Source organism: Podarcis melisellensis, assembly GCF_964234715.1.
Source record: "Podarcis melisellensis genome assembly, chromosome: 16".
Lineage (NCBI taxonomy): Eukaryota > Metazoa > Chordata > Lepidosauria > Squamata > Lacertidae > Podarcis > Podarcis melisellensis.
In genome coordinates, this window is record NC_138533.1 from 39281583 (window position 1) to 39297815 (window position 16233).

At 48.2% G+C, this 16233-nt stretch overlaps 1 protein-coding gene across 23 annotated transcripts in view; it reads right to left on the reverse strand.

The window, feature by feature from the left end:
• NCOR2 (nuclear receptor corepressor 2) overlaps positions 1–16233 on the reverse strand; it is a 343395-nt gene that overhangs the window by 62896 nt on the left and 264266 nt on the right. For 22 of the 23 annotated variants that reach the window (XM_081892760.1, XM_081892767.1, XM_081892762.1 and 19 more), the window contains 3 exons: positions 15134–15680; positions 4071–4191; positions 2519–2741 (listed from right to left, as the gene is read on the reverse strand). In XM_081892760.1, coding sequence (XP_081748886.1) covers positions 2519–2741; positions 4071–4191; positions 15134–15680 — 891 coding nt within the window. The remainder of the gene's footprint in view (positions 1–2518; positions 2742–4070; positions 4192–15133; positions 15681–16233) is intronic. The other variant, XM_081892749.1, reaches the window with a different exon arrangement.

The window sequence follows — 16233 nt, forward strand, 5'->3', positions numbered from 1 at the left end:
AGAAAAAGGCCTTCATGCCAGAGGAGGAGGCAGCAGTGTGTGTGCAAATGCTTTGGCTAGAGCAGCTCCTAGCTGACAATGGTTCAGCCAAAAGACCTGCAGGACAGGGAACCCCTCACTCAGGTCGTGATGTTGCTCTCTTAAAAGCCTGGCCAACAAAGCCGCTCTGGATGTTTGGGCCAGTTTAGCTGGCTCTGTTCTTCACGGGTGGGAGTGGAGGAGATCCCTCCTCCCGCCACCATATTTGACTTTTTTTGGGGGGTGAAATCCTCCCATCCAACCTGGGAGAATTGAAACAATGAACTCCCATTGCCTGAAAGTATAGTCCCTTTGCCAAGACAGCACGTGCCCTCCTGCGTAAGGATGACGCATCTCATTACCTTACTGCTCTGGTCTAAGGAACTTCATTCCCTGTATGCAATTCCCTCCCAGCCAGAAAAAGGGTATTCTAAATTCTTTAAGAAGGGAATGACAACAAGAAAATTGGTGGGGGGAGAGACCGTGTAAAACTAAACAGGACTGCACTTGCTGATTTAGTATATGGCATTTGTCTTGCTTTTGTGTCTCATCGCATCTGCCTGTCCCTGCTTTATCCGGAATCAGTTGAGATTCCTGCATTCCAGGGGATTGGTCTAGATGACAATCAGAGTCGCTTCCAACTCTCCAATTCTGCTGGAGGGATAAAAGAACTAATGACATACTGGTTGAGGTCAAATGCAAGGAACAGCACCAGGTAAGGGTCAAGGACATGAGCAGGGTGAGAAAGTCCTGGCTAGTAGAATGTGTTTGTACCAGGTGAGTAAGTGCAGTTTGCACAACATCTTGGGTGGAGTCACCTGTTAGTGCTCCTTTCCTGAGTTTTCTTGTGTTGAAAGTTCTTCATTTAAAATGGGTCTCACTTCCCCAGATATTATGTCTCGACAGACCTAGGAAACATGGCTAACCAATACCCAGCCTGACCGTTAGTCCAGCTGGCTCAGCATTGTTTACACTGACTTCCCCAGGGCTTCAGGTGGGTTCTCTCCCTGCCCTACCTGGAGATGTTGGTAATTGAACCTGGGACCTTCTGCATGCAAAGCAGAAGCTCTGCCAGGAAGCTACACTCCTTCCCAGTTAGACACCCCAAGGAATGCGGCCCATCTCCCTGCAGAGCAGGTTCAGCAAGAAGAGCACCTGCCCCGCATGGAGGAGGACTCAGCGGCAAACCTCCGCATCCCCACTTTAAAGGGCATGCAAAGACTTTTGCTTGAGATTTCTCAGCCGGGGGGGGGGGGCTGGGCCAACTCCACTGCTGCGGCTCAGAGACCAGCAGTTTTTGGCTCTTCTGTCTCTTTCCACCTTGTGACTAAGACACTGTACCCAATTTTTCTTATTCCCTCCTCCCTCCCAATGCCTTTTCCTCTTGTGTCATGTCTTCATATAGAATGCAAACCTGAGGGCAGGAGCTGCCTTGTTTGCAGCAATTTGTAAGCTGCGCTATGGCTTTTGGTTTTATTTTTCTTACTGCAGAACTGGATAAAAAATTCTTTAAATAAATCAGCCTTGGAAAGTGGCAGACTGGCAAGCGGTCCAACTCAGTCTATGGCAGCTTCATGTGCAATCTGGAGACCTCCCTGCTGGCGAATCTTCTCATAAGTAAACACTTCACATGGCAGGATGGAGTGCCTACTGACAAGGACTTCCTCTGCTACTCACATCCCCCCCCCCAAAAAAATGTTTGTGTCCCTAAAGATAATATACCATAATAGCTCAGGGGTAGAACATCCACTTCGAATGCAGAAGGTTCAATCCCTGGCATCTCCAAGCAGAATTGGGAGAGAACCCTCCCTGAGATCTTGGAGAGCTGCTGCCGGTCAGTGTAGGCAATACTGATCTAGAGGCAGCAATGGTCTGACTCAGTATAAGGCAATGTCCGTATGCAAAAAGGCAGAGGCCCAGTAAGCACCACTCTCTCTTAGCACAGAAGGGAGCCACCCAGCAGTGGAAGGATTCTTAGACATGCATTATGAGGTGACCAATTGCAGTGCCTCCTCAAGTGTTTTGCCAATCAATACCAGGGAGGCCCAGAGAAGGGGGAGAAAGCTACAAACTGCCCATTAGGTGCCCCAGCCATTTCCACCCTGAATGCAGCAGAGAATCTTTTACAGGAAGCCTTGCCCTTCCAGTCAGGGCATTAGCATTGATTCTCCAAGAACACTAAAAGCCTTCTGAAGGCAGTGGGGAGTAGCTCGCCCCACAGCCCTGGCCCTGTTCCAGGTCTCATTGCCCCGCTTCCAAACGCAACGGCCGGGGACATTAGTAAGAGGGATCTCCCGCCTCTTGGCATTTGATCAGGCAGAGCGAGACACGATGTTCCCTCTAATTAGCCATGCCTGCCTGACTCTGTGGAGAGAGAAACAGAAAAAGGGAGGCAGAGAAAGCTTCCAAAGAGCCCATGAGGTTGGCATGGGGGGCTAATCCCCACCCTCACCTGCACTTCTGTGACCATTGCCTCCCCGGACCCCAAACCCCCACACACCTTCTTTATCAACCACAGCTGGGCTCCTGCTCTGGGCTCTGGGGCTGCTGCTCAGCAGGGGGTCCTTCTCAGCTGGCTGCAGCTGCTTACTCTGTGCAGAGTCCTCATGGGCAGATTCATGGACCATGGTGATTTGCTGCTGGTAAAGGGCCAAAGCATGATGAGGCACCTGAGACTTCAGGCTTCCGCTCTGCAGAACTCCCTCCTGTAAACCTTCTGAAATCTGCAGGGAAGCGAAGAAGAGAAAAAGTGGATGAATCTTGCCATTTGCAGCTGGTGTGTACAAACACACACATGCATGCACACTCCATGGGGCATGAATGAATGCCACACTTCAGCTCCTCTGCAGAGAGGTTTTCAAAAGCCAGTTCATCCTCACTGAGCCCCTGACTTTTCCCTCATTCTGGGGAACAGGAAAGAGAAACTGGAACAGCATGGGAATCATTTTTAAACCAAGGGCCGCATTTCCCTCTGGAGCCACATGCTGGGGTGAGCAGGGCCAGAGGCAAAAGTGGCCAGGGCAATGAATATGACTCTTACCTTTCTACGACGGGCGACATTACAGCCATGCAAATGTCAGAGGTTTAGAACTACACTTGTCTCTCCCCATCTCGTCAAACAAGAGGCATTGGCATAGTTAAGTGAAGGGCTGGGGCAGGGAAAGATCGGCACCCTGCAAGACTTGATTTCTGCATCTGTGTGCGCCTGATTCAGCTGGTGCAAAATGCTGTAACTGCACTGCTGATAGGGGCAAACTACCACCAGCACAGAACATCACTCTTTAAAAGCTTGCATTGGCTGCCATATGATACTGAGTTACTGTAAGTTTGAGTCTTATATTAATTTCCAATGCCCTTGTAAACAACTTGGGTCCAGGGTATCAAGGACCTCCTGATCCCTTATATCCCAACCTGATCCCTGCTATCTCTGGGGTAGTCTCTGCTAGTGGTCCCTCGTGGCTCAGATGCACATCTCATAACTGCTAGGAGCTGTGCATTAACTGTAACGGGCTGCAGCCTATGGAATGAGCCTAACTGAGATGAGATGGGTATCCTTTTTGCTGAACTTCAGGTGCATGGCTAGGATTTTCTTGTTCCGGCAAACATTTTGAGGTAGTATTTGGTTCTATGAAAAATATTTATTTTTTATTGTCCTATTTTCTGTGGTTTGATTTTATGTATGCCACTTAGAAATAGGAATGATTAAGCTATATATAAATGTCTTACATTAAAAAATAAGCATTCAGGAGCCAGAACAGAGAGACTTGGAGGGTCAGACCCACTCCTCGGTCTGAGGTTCCCCAGCTCTGAACTGTGTGATACAACCTGCTGATTGCCTGATTAAAAGCACAACAAATGGCAGGTACCCTTCAGCCTTGGGGCTAACTCACTGTCACTTGGGGGAGCTGAATGGTCCATGCAAATTATTCCTACCAAGCACAGTCTTGCAGGGGTCACCCCCTCCCCAAAGCTCCGGGTTTAAACACAGAGGGAGCAAAAAGACGAATTGTTTTGAGGAAGGTGCTGGAGCTGGTTTGGGAGCCACTACTCACAATGGGCGGAATGGCAGCAGCTCTTTGCTTCAGCTGTTTCAAGTCCAGCGGCTTCTGAGGCGAGGAGCTGAGCCGGGTGTCATTAGTTGCGTTGAGGAGGCTGGGCCGGGAAGAGATCAGCCTGCATGGAAACACAAAGCACTGCAGTTAAGAACGGCTACTGTTATGTCAGGAATCCTATGCCAGGGATAGGGAAACTGTGACCCTACAAATGCACCCTACAGTCTGTTTTCAAAGCAAACAATCGGTTCAGAGATCAGAGATGGATAATCTGTATCTCTGTACATGATTTTGTATAACAATTCGTCTCACCCCTGACCATTGGTTATGATGGCTGAGGATTAAGGGAGCCAGAGTCCAAAGACACCTGGAGGCATTACACTGGGCTACCCCGATCTAGACCAATCCCAAGAGCAGCCTTCTGCAACCATCAGGCACCTGCTCCATCTCCATCTGCCAACCCCTTCCAGGTGTCCATGTGCACCCTGTGATATTTCTGTTGGGAAGCTGGTAAAATGCGAGCTAGATAATGGTACACAGTTCAATGGTTTTGCAGCTGGCTGATGGACTGCACCTAAAATGTACTTACCAGCAGCTTCTTGTCAACCTGAACATGTGGTACCCCAGGGTTCTGTCCTGGGCCTGATGCTGCAAAGCAGCTCCAGAAATGACTGACTAGAGGAGCAGAGGAGTTGCTGAGTTGCTGATATCTTAAGCCAACAGAAACAGGATCCAAGATGATACTGACGGAACAGAGAACTTGTCCAAAATGAACAAAATGAATGCCAGCAGAGATTAAGTGTAAATTTTTGCATTTAGGTAGGAAGAACAGCAGTAGACGTGTCAGTAGACCACAAGCTAAACATGAGGCAGCAGTACAATGTGGCAGCAAAAAGGGCCACTTCCTTGCCTTGCCATCACTCACCTACCCAGCTACTATCTGGTTCTTCAGAGCAGGTGGCACAATGAGTCAGTGTGTCTGACTGTTAACCAGAAGGCTGGTGGTTTGAGCTCACCTAGGGATGACTGTGGACAGGATTCTTGCATTCCTGTGGGTTGAGTAGAGGACCCTCGTGGTTGCTTCCAACTCTACAATTCTATGATTCTATCACCTGCCCATACCTCACTCTGAGTACCCTTTTCCAGGATATAACTGCTCTGTATGGGTAAGCAGGACTCCCACCTCGCCTCTTCCATCCCAACGAAGAGGAGCACAGCAATGGAATCCAGGGAGGGTGTCAATCAACCATGAGGGCTGGAAGAACCAAGGTCCGAAGGGGGGGGTGGTACTCTTGTTGCCAGCAACAGACCATCACCCCTGACAGAGTGAGCGGCTGCATGCTCAGCAGTCTCGCAAGGCTCTAGGGTCCTGCAAGCAAGTTTCCCTTGCCCCACCTTTCAAAGCTTGACTTGTGGGAATTTGGACAACTCTGTTGGTTCCACGCAGTTCTAAACTCCTTGCCCTGATCTAGGACTCTGTAAGGCTGGCCTGTTGCCTCCAGCCTGATTGGTCTCACCTTTCCCATCACCTCGTCTGTGTGTAAAGGCTACTGTGAGTCTGTGCTGCTGAGTCTGTACCTCCAGTGCTGCCTCAAGAGCTCTTCCTTCCTATCAGGTAAGAGCCTCTGTCATCAGTTTCTGAGCAGCCATCAGGCAACCTGGAGACCAAGTCCTCTGAGGAAAGCCTGAAGGCGTTGGGAATGTTTAGTCCTGAGGACTGATGATAAAGGGGCACACGTATATCAAAGCCATCTTCAAATATGTACTGTACAATATGTTATACAGTGGTTCCGCTCCTTCCTCCTGGGCCGTGTCCAGAAAGTGGTGTTGGGGGATGAGTGTTCAGAACCCTGGGCTCTAACTTATGGGGTGCCTCAGGGTTCCGTCCTCTTCCCCCATGCTTTCTATCTATATCATGGGTAGGCAAACTAAGGCTCGGGGGCCGGTTCCGGCCCAATCACCTTCTAAATCCAACCCTTGGATGGCCCGGGAATCAGCATGTTTTTACATGAGTAGAATGTGTGCTTTTATTTAAAATGCACTTCTGGGTTATTTGTGCGGCATAGGAATTCGTTCTCCCTCCCCCCAAAAAAAAATATATAGTCCAGGCCCCCACAAGGTCTGAGGGACAGTGGACCGCCCCCCTGCTGAAAAAGTTTGCTGACCCCTGATCTATATGAAGCCGCTAGGAGAGATCATCAGGGGGTTTGGGCTTGGTGTTCATCAGTATGCAGATAACACACAGCTCTACCTCTCTTTTAAATTAGAACCAGTGAAGGCGGTGAATGTCCTGTGTGAGTGCCTGGAGGCGGTTGGAGGATGGAGGGCGGCTAACGGATTGAGGGAGAATCCTGACAAGACAGAAGTCCTGTTTTGGGGGGACAGGGGGTGGGTGGGTGGGTGTGGAGGACTCCCTGGTCCTGAATGGGGCAACTGTGCCCCTGAAGGACCAGGTGCGCGGCCCGGGAGTCATTTTGGACTCACAGCTGTCCATGGAGGTGCAGGTTCAAATTCTAAGAAAAAGAGTTTAGACTAAACATGAAGAAGAATCTCCTGACAGTATGAAGTTGTACAACAGTGGGGCGGACTTGTCTCCAAAAGCAGCAGGCTTTAAAGCAGAGGCTGGGGTCACATCCACACCATACAATGTAAGCATTTGGCTTCTTCCAGAGACTCCTAGGATCTGTAGCTTACCTGTGCAGAGCTGCAACTCCCAAACTACAGTTCCCAAGATTCTTTTGGGGAAGTCATATTATTTTATTGTACGGTGTGGATTTGACCAGAATAGCCACCTTTCAGGGATGTGGTAGCAGTATGTGTCCTCCAATCGGAACAGAATTGCAGCCGATGACCTTCCCTGCTCAGAAGCCACCTGCAGAGGAAAAATTCCTTCCCAAATACAGTGATCTATCAGAACCGGAGCACAAGCTAAGGCAAACAGCTTTCCAACAAAAAATCAGGACTAGGCCAAGTTTGCCTTTCGTGCTGCAAGCCTAAAGGAGAGTTGAGGCAGAAGGGAGCCAATTGTTAATCAGCAAGTTTGAATTCTGTTCTCAGTTAGTGACATGCTCTGCTAGAGAGATAAGAATCTGGCTGGGGAGAGAGGAGGCGGGAGAGGAAACAGGGAGAAGGGGAGGAATGACCACATCTGGATTAACTAGAGCGGAAGAGCACAGAGTTCAAGGACACAGAGAGTCTGAAAGTCAAGAAGGTGTTTTATGATGGGGAGTGTGTAGCTGTGTATGTGTGTGTGTGTGAGGGAGAGGGAGAGACCAGATGAGTTCTTTTATATGATCAGCAGCCAAATAAGCTCAACAACTCACTCCTCTGTGGTGCAACTGCTTGCCAGAGGCAAGCCTCACAGATATGCAGTTGGAAACCCTTTGCACTATCTACCTCAGAACAAAATTCTGAGATACTAGCAAAATGCCTGGCATGACAACAGGTAGGGTCCTTCATCTCATGTGGATCTCTTTGTGTTTGTGTGGTGGGAAATCCCCCTCAGTGGCTGCCACACCCCGCCCCTGCCCCAGGAGTGAATGGCAGCATGGGCGCAATAAAAGAGAGGTGACACTGCAATAAGAGGCTGGGGCCTAGTCACTAAGAATCAAGCTTCCTCTAGATCTGCATGGCCTAGTTTCTTTTTTGTGGTCACTCCAGAGAAAGGGTCAGCAAACTTTTTCAGCAGGGGGCTGGTCCACTGTCCCTCAGACCTTGTGGGGGGCCGGACTATTATTATTTTTTTTGGGGGGGGGGAATGAACAAATTCCTATGCCCCACAAATTACCCAGAGATGCATTTTGAATAAAAGCACACATTCTACTCATGTAAAAACACACTGATTCCAGGACCGTCTGCAGGCCGGATTTAGAAGGCGATTGGGCCAGATCTGGCCCCCGGGCCTTAGGCTGCCTACCCATGCTCTGTGGTAGAATGTTTGTAACAGGCAAAACTACCTCATGAATACTAGCCAATAGAACCTGAATGAAGACAATTGGTGAAAAAGAGGTAAGCCAAAGGTAACAGAGCAGAAAAAGAAGATACAAGAGGACACAATTCAAAGGCTGCTTCAGATGGGGCATTCCACACCACAACGGCCTGAACAGGAAAATGCATGGGAGTCTCTGGTGCAACAATTAGGATTATGCATGAGGCGACTGCAATTTAACATATGCTCCTGGCGAAATTACAAGACGTACTCCCACTTCCATAAGGAAGCCTGCCTTACAACCTTTAGAACCCAAGTTTTGCACTAATCACAGACCATGCAGGTCTTCTGCACCTGAAGGAGTACAGAAAACTGGATATTTCAAGAGTTCTACAGCAGACAGTGTTCTGTGTTGGCAACAGACTGGAGGATCAGAAAATCCCAAATGCACCCCCTCTACGATTATGCGACACGGCAAAATCCCATGGCCACAAACTAAGCAGTTACTGTGTAGTCTAATACACCAGGGATAGAGTACCCTGGCATTCTCCAGATGTTGCTGAATACACTTCCATCATCTTTGACCACTGGTCCCTGCTGGTTGTAGCTAATCTGCAGGGGCAGGGCACAGACTTCCCATCCCTGCCATACACCTTGCAGGTGGTGCACAGGCTGAAGAGCTGTGGATGAGGTTCCATCAAGTCCCTCAAAGTTTGCTATGTGAAGGCACTTCCAGTTCTTACGAACAATACACTGGCATCAGTAGTCCACACTTCTGTGAAACAGGTGGGTGGTGGAAGACTAGACTGTGCCATGAGCAGACTCTGCATGGCCTGTGGGTATCAGAGGCACTAGGAGAGAGAATCTGATCCTGCAAAAGAGACACATGCAGATTTGTCTCCAGTTGGCATGGCTGCCACATTGGATGAGCTGATTATCCAGCTCAGCCAAGCAAAATGAGTTATTCTTCATTAAGAACGCAAAAGAAGTGGAAAGGCTCATTCTCACAACAGAGTTAGCTTCCTGGGAAGCAGCATCCCAGGTGGCACCGTGTCAGCCGGCATCTCGGGTCTACCTAGGGCCAAAGACCACAGTAATTTCTGGCAGGGGCAAGTGGATATCTCCCAGACTAATCAAGAGACGTGGAAGAGGAGGAAGAGAGATCCCAGGACAGATCATATGGGGGTTTGTTCCCTTTGTGCTTGTTTGTCAGCCTGAGCTTGGAGTGGCCTTGAAATTTAGGCAGTGAAATAACCAGCTAAAATAAACCAGGAGGAGGCGAAGAGCCTGGCTTTAAAACCCACTGGCAGTTGCAGAGGGGTAATCTGAGAGCACATTGAGAGAGCCACGGGGGGGGGGGGGAGCCCTGAATTTTGACCTAGCTCCAATCCCTGATGTGGGGAACAGAGGGAAGTTTCAGTGTCGTGGCCTCTGCTACAGAGCTATCTGAAAGCGTGCCCTGTGCTTTCACCTGGCTTTTGAAATTCTGAAGCCCTTTCAATTCAGCAAGGCCTGAACCTCTATGAACCTCTGTTCAGTTCCAGGTCACGGACAGTTCTTTGCCCACATCACGTTGCTCATCCGGTTATTGCTACTTTACTTGCTCCAGTCCTGGATTTGTTTACACATTTGCTCACCCCAGTGTGAGTCTTACAACTTGAAGCAGGCACTTGGAAACATCTGCGCTTACTGGCTTTCACCTATATTTCAAGAGATTTAGGCTACCTACCTCTGGGAGATTTGCTTAATCATTATGTTTGCTCCTGGCTAAAAACTGTTAACAGTTTAACATCAATGGCTCTTACTCGCTACTCCATCTTGTGACACTTGGGTAAGAAAAAGCAGCCCAGTGCATTAAACTAAGACATCTTAAATAGCAAAACTCACTGGCTTTGGCAAAAAGGGGCGTGCTCATCTGTGCATTTTGTTCCCTTTATTTTGGGATAACTGACCAGAAATTGAGCTTTAAAAAAATACCAAATTTTAAAAAATGACTGAGGAGCATATCAGAACTTTTCAGCTGCTGCCACAAGGGCAACAAACGCTTGACAAAAAGGTTCCTCAGGGTTTCTTTCAGAACACCCAGTTCTCAGTCTTGCTTCCTCAGTTTAGTTTATTCTATTTGTTATTATTTAGAAAGCAGATGCCAGGAGACCAGGCCCAGACTGAAGAGCAAGGACGTAGAATGGACCTATGGATCCCGATCTGTCGCATGGCTCACGACCAAGGGGCCTACGTGTCAGTAAGCAATCCCTGGAACTTCTTTACAACCAGCAGTTGGGGTTCAGGCATGGTCTAGGAGGCCAGAGGGTGTAAGGTCTCCCTGTTGAGCTGGAAACAGGAGAGGTCTGTGGCTCCTTGTTCCTGATTCCATTCCTGCCCTCCTCGCTGCTTGCACTTCTTTTGATACTGACGGCGGATTGTTTCCCACCCTTACTTTTGGATCATGTTTGGGACCCTCTGTGTTTGACCCTGGCTTTTTTGAGACTATGCTGCACCTTGAACCCTGCTTGGGTAAGCGCTTGGATAAATGTGTTTTACCTCCTTAGGCTGAGATCCTGGCTCCTGAGGGCAGTCCTTGGAGCATAACAGTGGCCTATTAGTGCCAGGGGATAGTGCCTGGACATTGATGGGGCAGGGTAGTCAGAGTCCTAGTCTGTTAGGTAACAGGTTGGAAGGGCAACAGGTTCAACCATCAAATGTTGTCCCAGGAAGTTTTAAACTACTAAGCAAACAGGATAAGGTTTCTGCTTGGCACCTTAGAACATTCTCTGGTCACCTGACATTAACAGCCTTACCTCTCTCTTAGCAATGAACTGACAACAGTTAACTTATGTCTCTACAGGCTGGCCTTCTGCATTCATTTATATTTAGCATGACCTACAACTGAACTTTTATTCCTAGCACTGCCAGAAGTCTTTATAAAATATATATGTAAAGATAATTATCTTGGGGGACTAGGTTTTTTTAAAAAACACAACGGAAAGAGCTAAAAGCTGTTATTACCTTTGCTTTGGCTTGGCAATAGCTGGCAAGAGCGGCAGAGTGATAGAGGGCAGCCAGCGAAGTACTCCCTGAGCACCACTTCTATGAACTGTGCTTCATCTCACTGCTCTCCTCAGGGCTTACCCACAACGTAGCTTTCTGCTGCTAAAATGTGCATGCTGGCAATTCACTGCCTGTGCTGGCCTTTTTATCTGACTGCAGGCCCTTCTCCTAAATTGCCGAGAGACACAGGGAATGGTGGCGCCTGGGCCCATCCTGCCACCCAGGCGAGCATCAGGATAGGGCAGGAGCCTTACTTCCTCCTCCAACACCAACACCCCCAGGCCAACTTTGACAGGCAGCCAGTAGCAACCACCTGACACAATGATGGCAGGGGACCCATGCTCCTTTGCACCTGTGGTTTGAAGTAAAACCGTGTAGCTGAATGCAATGGACAGCTGATTGTGGGTGCTCAGCCCTTGCAAAAGGCACACAGGGGCTTACAGGTGCCACCAATTGGCTGGTTGGTGGTACCTGCAAAACCCAGTTTCAGCCATGGGCCTTATTTTCATCTGCCCCATACCCCTTATGGTATACGATGTCAGGTAGGCTTGGCCAAGTATCAAGAGGTTTCCTACAGTTAACGTTTGGAATGGATCTTGCAAGCCACCCAGCCCAACCTTTGGCACAGCATGGCCACCCAGCCCCTCTTTAAATGCCCCCTCTACTGGTCATAGAGTGCATCCCATGTGCAGAGGCAGCAGAGACCACCAGGTGCAGAGGAGAAACAAATGCAGCTGCCTGCATTTCTTGTCCATGGACTCCTCAAATGCATTTGGCTCGCCTTCATCCAGCCAGATACTTTCAGGGGGAAAGGGCTAACGGAGCCTTGTTCAGAGATATCATTGTATGAGGAGCCTGGAATAGCTCAGTCAGTAGACCAGGAGACTCTTAATCTCATGGTCGTGGGTTTGAGCCTGTTGGGCAAAAGCTTCTTGCATAGCAGGGGGTTGGGCTAGATGACCCTTGTGGTCCCTTCCAGCTCTACAATGCTGTGATTCTATGATCCATTGCCATCATTAGTCCTGCAGCACTGTCAGGATCAGGCATGGGTTGCAGCCTGACGCAGGAGGAGGAGGAAGAAACGGGGGGAGAGGCTGACTAGGGAGAATCTGGGTTGGATTCCCGTCTCCAATCAGATTTTGGTCATTTTGGAAGGGGGAGCAGGGGTGCCAGCTCTCCTCTCTGCCCTTCCTGAGGAACAGGGAGCCACAGTGGAGGCTGGGGAGCACTTTGGACAGCTGAGAAGAGGAGAGGCTGGACAGGAGGCAGCTGTGACTACATAGGAGCCTAAACAGGGAGAGTGCAGCCTTGTCGCCTAGGACCAGGTGCCACCTCCACAGATGGGAGCAGACCCACCCCCTTCCAACAGAGTGCACACCTGCAATTCTGATATTCCCATAGGGCGAGGAGGTCACCTGAGTGAATACACAACATCTGGTCCATGAAAGGTGCTGGGAGGGGCAGGAAAACTTGTTGGAACATCTTCATTGCTCCCTTTCAGTTCTCAGCTCCTTGCTCTGCTACAGAACTCCTGAATTGTGATTCCTGAGTACTGTGTTTGCTGCCGAGCCTGTCTTGTTACTTGCCTGAATAAATATATCCTACTTACTTACAAGGAAGAGCTTCTGTCTCTCTGTGCTGGGAGGGAGCTAGGACAGTTCCACACAATACAAGAATCAGGCTTCAGTGCAGTGGCACCTACATTTTCATCCTTTCCCATTAAGGTATTAGTCATCTCTGTTGTCTTTTTTGGTGCTTACTGAAGACTGTCCTCTTCCAATAAGTCTTTTAAACGGAGATATTTGATCCGAGCCTACATCTATTTTAAAGCTGTTTATGTATGGTTGTTTAAAATTTGTATTGTTTTGTATGTCAATTTTTAACTTTAATTTTTGATATATGGAACGTTTTGAACTTACTTTTACATTTATTCTGTTTTGTTTTATGTAATTGTATTTCTTTTTATAATTAAATATTTTACTGTTGTAAACACCCCCCCCAAGGGTCTTATGGGTAGAGGGTGGGCAAGAAAGCTTCTAAGTTAAGAAATGAACAAAAGAGCAGGGCTTTTTAATCTCCAGCTGGAAGATGGGCCTGCTGGACTGACTATGGGGTGACCACTGGAAGGGCTCAGATGCAAGCACAGAATCCTATAGCCAGGGTGGGGGCAAGACATTAGGTCTGAAGTGGCTGGGGATGGAAGGATCAGCGTGATTTAAAAAAACTTTTCTGGAATAACCAATAGACTACATTGGACCTCCTCCAGAAACTATGGGTAGCCTGACTAAAGGGGAGGGGCTCTCCTGCATAAGCCATTCGCTGGACGCCAAATGCAGACTGAACACACTGTGAGCACCTATAACTGGGCAAAGAGAGAATGACGGCCTCCCATAACTCTAAGGTAGCTATAGCATATTTGACTTATTTAATTCATTTTCAAAGTATCTGTCTCAGCAGCAAATCTATAAATCATTGTCTGCAAGCTTACTGTCTCATTTAGATGAAAGCCAAGATTCCCTGTGTGTTTGGGAACCAGAACTTTAAGCAGATGCCTAAGAATCAGAGCCATTAACCTTCACTCATGTTTAAATACGGCTACTTCATTACTGTTTGGGGTGTGTGTGCGCACGCGCGCACATCTGGCCTGCTTCCACCCTAAGGAACAATTTGTGCCCCCAATGAACCAAAGGCTCTTGTTTGTTCCTGCAAGTGCCCAACCCTCACTTGATGAATGGCTGTATGGGAGTATGGATCCAAGAGGCATTTAATGAAATTGACCGAGGCTATGCACTAAACCACAAATCACCTGTCACCCAGCGAAAGCAGACACTTGTCCTAATCAAGAACAGGCCACTGGCATGAGATGTGACCATATTGCATCACATGACCTTCTTTAACCCCTGACAATGGGCATCGATCCTGAACAGTATAAGCACCAGGGCCATAAAGTTGCCCTTTCAATTACTGTCACTGGCAATGCGAGGCTCAAAGAGCCAAGGCGCCACAAATCATTAAGCAAGTGCAAAACCCCACTGAGGATAGCAGTGCAATAAGTCAGCGACTTTTAAGCTGCTGGTTACAGGAATGGTGCCCATCCACAGGCCGTTAAGAGAAATTTGCCGACTGTTCTGTTAGCGTACAGAAAGTCATATTTCTTTGGCAACAAACACGGCTCTCACTCCTAGATCCAGATACTGTCTCTCACTGTTGGATGGCTGGGACTTGAGTCCTCAGGACTGTGTAAAAGCAATCCCTCCCCTCAACACCCCCCCCCCGACCCTCATTTCCTTTCCAATTCCTCCCCTTGCCCCACTCCCCAATTGATAAGAAAACCTAAACCATATAAAATCAAGTATGAGGCATTTAAACACCCAGAATGTGAAGTTTCTGATCAAAAGAACTTTTGGCAGATAGAAGCAAAATCCTACAAAGCTCCTTAATTTACAACACAAGAAACAACTTCCCTTCTCTGGTCCCTGAAGGCATTAGTGATGGGTTAACACACGTTGAAAAGTCAGTGTCTCTTACAATCCTTTAATTGCCTGTGATTGGTACACAAAAGTCAACCCCACCCAACTGAAAACCAGACACAGTTCTACAGAGGCCCTCACTCCATTCAGGAAAAACATGATTTCAAATCTCCAGACACCAACATTAAACCTTTTTTAAAAACGCTTAGGTAACTTGGCAGCTGGGTTTAGGTATTAAGATTACTTCTATAAGGGTTCCTCCATATGACCTATCCATTCAGCATTCATCCTTGCATGCGTGAATAAAGGTTAGATTATATCAGGTCTTTACTGAGAATTTGTGCTGATTTGTTTGCAGGGAGGTTACATAACAATGAGTATTCATCCTCCACGATGCTTCCTTTTACTCATTTGCTCACCCCACACCTTGCAATGCAATCCCTGTCACTTTCCTAACTGCAAAACAGTAAGTTTCTTTTTTAATGTGGATTTGTTGTGCCAGGGCAACAAAGCACTTTAATAATCCACTTTAATTTTGCAAACCTTTCCCAAAATACGGAGTGTCTGGAGGCCTCTTAACTCTTCCAAGTTTCCCACTCCATTTGCTCCTCACTCACTTGCTTTTGTCACCAGCATCCTGCTCGTCCATCTCATCGGCACTGCACGTGGCACTGGAGTCGCTGTCCGGATTTGCACCCTTCCCAGCTTTGTGGTTCTCCTTCTTTTCTGCTTTGGGTGTTCCCTCAGCCCCTGTCACAACACTGGTGCTGGTGCTGGTGCTGCCACTGCTGCTGCTGTTTTCTGTGACCTGGTCACTGTCCTTCTCCTGGTAGACCTCTCCCTTCTCCATTTTTATTTCACCCCTGCTGGGTTCTGGGCTCTTGGGCTTTTCCTCGGCCTCTTCCGTTTTCACCACATCAACTGTTTGCTCCTCTTGTGGCTTTTCTTCAGTGCAAGTTGGTTCAGGGGCCTCCTCCTCCACTGCTTGGATGGTGGCAGGATTTGCTTCTGGGGAGCTAGCGGTTTCCTCCATCTTAACAGCCGGTTCTTCTCCAGCATTGCTTCTGGTGTCTGGGGCTGGTTTGGGTCCATTCTCTGTGCTCTCTTTGGCTTCTGGTCTTGGAGAAGGGAGGCTCTCTGTGTCTGAGCTATTATTCACTGCAACTGGAAGTAGAAAAACACATTAAGAACACAAGATCAACCCAGCTGGGCCAGGCCAATGGCCCATCTAGTCCACCATCTGGTTCTCACAGTCACCACCCAAATGCCTATGGGAAGCCCACAAGTGCAACAGCCCTCTCCTCCCCGCCTGTGGTTCCCAGCAACCACTGCCTCCGACAGGGGAGGGAGCACTCAGCCATCTATCTTAGTAGCCACATTATTTTCTATTTACTTGGCGTGGTAGCATTTGCTGTGCCCAAATAGTAACACATAAAGCTATGAGCCCCCACCCCACATCCCCAAGCTGCATGGTGCAAAGCTAGAAATTTGATAGATGATTTCCCTAAACTGCATTGGGTGCATGACATGCACACAGAGTGCAAATCTTCTTTTCTATGCACCTATTATTTTTTATTATTATAGCCAATATTTTAAAGATAGAATTTGGGTTTTTCACTACAGATACATTCAAGGATATTGTCTTGACACCTTCTTTTGAAGCAGCCACACACACACACACACACACACACACACACACACACACACACACACACAC